This window comes from Monoraphidium neglectum, assembly GCF_000611645.1.
Source record: "Monoraphidium neglectum strain SAG 48.87 unplaced genomic scaffold scaffold02003, whole genome shotgun sequence".
In the NCBI taxonomy this organism is placed as follows: domain Eukaryota; kingdom Viridiplantae; phylum Chlorophyta; class Chlorophyceae; order Sphaeropleales; family Selenastraceae; genus Monoraphidium; species Monoraphidium neglectum.
Genome location: NW_014011625.1, coordinates 5,215 through 8,711, shown reverse-complemented (window position 1 = coordinate 8,711; position 3,497 = coordinate 5,215). Strand labels below are relative to the sequence as shown.

The 3,497-nt window shown below is 70.3% G+C and overlaps 1 protein-coding gene across 1 annotated transcript; it reads left to right on the top strand.

Moving 5' to 3' along the window:
• Window positions 1-1,650: 1,650 nt before the first annotated feature.
• On the top strand, window positions 1,651-3,262 carry MNEG_9630 (hypothetical protein; the record flags this gene model as incomplete). Its single annotated transcript, XM_014041899.1, has 1 exon — window positions 1,651-3,262. A coding segment is annotated over one exon (1,612 nt), but the record flags the coding sequence as incomplete, so codon positions are not given.
• Between the last annotated feature and the right edge of the window lie 235 nt (window positions 3,263-3,497).

The window sequence follows — 3,497 nt, the reverse complement described above, 5'->3', positions numbered from 1 at the left end:
GGGTCTGGACGCCCCAGGGCCCCGTCCAGGCTGTTATTCAAGCCTCCCTGCCAGGCATAGCAGAGGGGCAGCACTGCCTAACTTCAACGGCGATGCCGCCGCCCTGCTTGTCAGGGTGGTGGCCCGTCGGGGGTGGGGCGGGTCAGCTGCCAGCACAGCAGCAGCAGCAGCAGCAGCAGCAGCAGCAGCAGCAGCAGCAGCAGCAGCAGCAGCAGCAGCAGCAGCGGCGTCAGGACGCGGCGCCTGGGACGGCTGCTGTAGTTTGGGAGCTTGCAAACCTGATGTGCATGAGGTCGGTGCTGCAGCAGGCAGTCGGGGCCATGGGGGACCAGTTGGGGGCGGTCGCGCGCCGCATGGCCGAGCAGCAACTCGCCGCCGCGTTGGGGCGACTGCAGGGGAGGCTGGCAGGCGCCGCGCTGGCGGCGACGGCGGCTACTGCGGCCGCTGTCAGCACAAATACGCAAGCAGGCCTCGGCGCTGCCGTGGCGGCTGTGTCCGACCCTTTGCGAAGCGCGCTTGGCGTGACAGCCGCGAACGCACCCAATATTGCTGGCGCAGCAAGCGCGCCGGCGCGACGAGCGTCGGGCGTTGAGCGTGGCGGGAAGCAGCAGGGGCCAGCGGCTTCAGACCTTCAGGAACTCGAGCAGCATTTCCAGTCGTTGGAAGGCTTGTTGGTGGTGCGCGAGGGCGGCAGCAGCAGCTCCAGCAGCAGCAACAGAAGCAGCAACAGAAGCAGCAGCAGAGGCAGGCGGCGCGGGCGGGCGGTGGGCGAGGCTGGGGGCGGGGCAGGGCTGGCGGCGAGCTTCGACCGGAGCCAGGGGCTGCTGAGTGGACAGGGCTCCCATCAGCGGCGGGCCACAGCTGTGCAGCTCACGTGGGGCGGCGCAGGCGGTGATGCTGAGGGCGCTGCGGGGCCAGGCATGACCCTCCGCCTGCGGCGCACGGCGTCTGCTGCCATCCGCACCGCGGCGTCGTCACTCGAGGCCAGGCCGCTGTCGGCGTCGGAAGAGGCGGCAGCGCTGGGGGAGGGGCAGGCGCTGCGCCAGCACAGGCCAGCATCTGCGCAAGCTGTGGCGCTTGATTGGGGACTGCTGCCCGCGACCGCGTTGCACCCAGAGATTTCGGCGCCACCCAAGGCAGTGGCTGAGCCTCAACACCTGCCGCCGCTGCCCTTCGGGAATGCTGCTGGTGCCAGAGGCTCCTCGTACACGCGGGTGGCACCCTCACCGGCGCAGGCGCCAGTGGTGGCAGCAGCAGCTCCAGAGGACACGTCAGCAGCACACCCACGAGCCACCATGCCGGCCAGCAGCTTGCCCCAGCCCGCCGGCACGCGGCTGCCGCGGCTGCCAGCCGTGCCAGCGGCGGCAGCGGCCGCCGAGCTGAGCGGCGCCGGTGCTAATGTGGGGCTGACTGGCCGTCCTTCCCTCAACAGCCTCTGGAACCGAAGAAGGTGAGACATCTCCAAAGTGTTGTCGGGAAGCGGCAAACACTGCTAGGTAGAGCGGTCTTGTCACTGACGGGGACACTGTTGCGTGGCGGCTGTATTAGAGCAAGTAGCAAGTGCCGGTCAGGAGTGCTGTCGGCGTGCGTGCCGCACCCGCCAGCCCCTTTGACATGCACATTTGTGCCCGCGCCGACCTCTCTTCATAGGATGAGCGGGACCCAGTCCATTGACATCAGCCACGGCGACCCGAGCTACGACGACGATTTCGAGGCTGACGGAGATGCAAACAGCAGCGGCTACGGCGACAGCGCCCTCGGCAGCTCTGGCCCGGTCGCGCACCAGCCCGTCACCTCGCCACCGGGGCTGGGGGTGCCCGTCGCAGGCAAGGCCTGGAGCCCTGCGGGCGGCGGCAGCGGCGGCCGCAGCAGCCCGCGGTGGCTGCAGCGAGCCAGCCTGGACAGGCGGCCAAGCGAGCTGCCTGAAATACCCGAGGAGGACGAGAGGGTGGCGCTGGGGCTGCAGCGCGCCCAGCAGCAGCAGCAGCAGCAGCAGACATTGCAGCAGCAGCAGCAGCAGCAGCAGCAGCAGCAGCAGCAGCAGCAGCAGCCCGCGCCCGCAGGATCCAAGGTCCTGCTGCAGCGCTCGCTGCAGTCACTGCACTCCCTCGCGCGCTCCTCAAGGTACACATCCGAGGTTGACGACGAGGCCCGGGGCACGGCGTCCGAGGTTGACGAGCTCGAGGATGCACTCCTGGCCCGTGCGGGGCAGTCCATCGAATCCGAGGAGTGGATCGCGCGCGTCGGCGCCGTCACCGCGGCGGCGGTCGCTGCCGGGCCAAGGGCGGCGGGGGCGCCGGCGAGGGCGATGGGCGGCGCTCGGGCGCGGGGGGGCCAGCCGGGGATGGTGCGGCGCGGTCCGCGGCCGGCCCCGGCTGCGGCTGGTGCGGCGGCAGCGCCGGCGGGCGCTGATTATGCGTCTGCTGCAGCTTACTATGGTGGGGGCCGCAGCGACCGAAGCAGCAAGCGGTCAGATGGCAGCGACCTGCTGAAATCAGAAGATCTGCGCATGATCGAAAGCGACGGCGAGAGCGCCGGCCGCCGCAGCTCGCAAGGAGCCCGCGGCGAGCGCGCCTCAACGCGCAGCTCGTCTGACAGCAGCGGTGACAGCAGGGTCGGCGCGCACGCGGCGCCGCAGGCGGCGAAGCGGCGCCCCGCAGCGGGCCTTGGCCACCCGACCAGCCGCGTGGGCCAGCGGCGGGTGAGTGCGTTCTCAGACGTCTCATTCCTGTCTGCGGAGGAGGCCGCCGCGGGCCCCGGCAGCAGCGACGACGACGACAGTGGCTCGCACGGGCAGCCGGGGCGCACCCGCCGCCGGCGGCACCACCAGGCGCCCGAGCCGCAGCGGCGGCGCGGCGGGAGCTTTGCGGAGAGCCGCGGGAGCGCGGGGATGCACTCGTATGCACCCAGTCTTGGGAGCGATTTTGACTTGTCAGGCGACCTAGAGGTGGCTGGTGGCGGCGGCGACGGCAGCAGCAGCCAGGGAGGAAGGGGCATGAGCCACAGGGGGGCAGCTGCTGGCGGGCAGGGAGAGGTGGTTGGCGGGAGGGAGTCAAACAGCATATCTTCCCTCAGCAGCCTCGGAGACGGCGGCGGCAGCGGCGGCGGAGGCGGCGGAGGCGTGGGCGGCGGACAAGCGGGCGCAAGGGGCGGCGGGGCGGCTGCGCGCAGGGGTGCGGAGAGCCCCGGCGACGGGGGCTCGGCGAACCCGCGGCGGCCCCGGGGCGCAGCTTCGCCCTGGCGCGGCGCGATGGACTACTAGAGCAGCAGTGTTTGGGTCTGACGGCCCCTCGGCGGCCTCAGCTGCTGGGACGTTTGGGCACCTCCGGCGGTAAATCAACACCCAGCTGCACACACGTGTTACAGTGCAACAGCAGTTGCTGTCGGAGCCGTCGTTGGGTTGGTGACTTCTTATTGCACAATTGTCAAGCCCTAGATTGCGAAACAAAACCCCAGAAAAACCGGAAACCAAACCTGTGTTGAATTCACCAATCGCA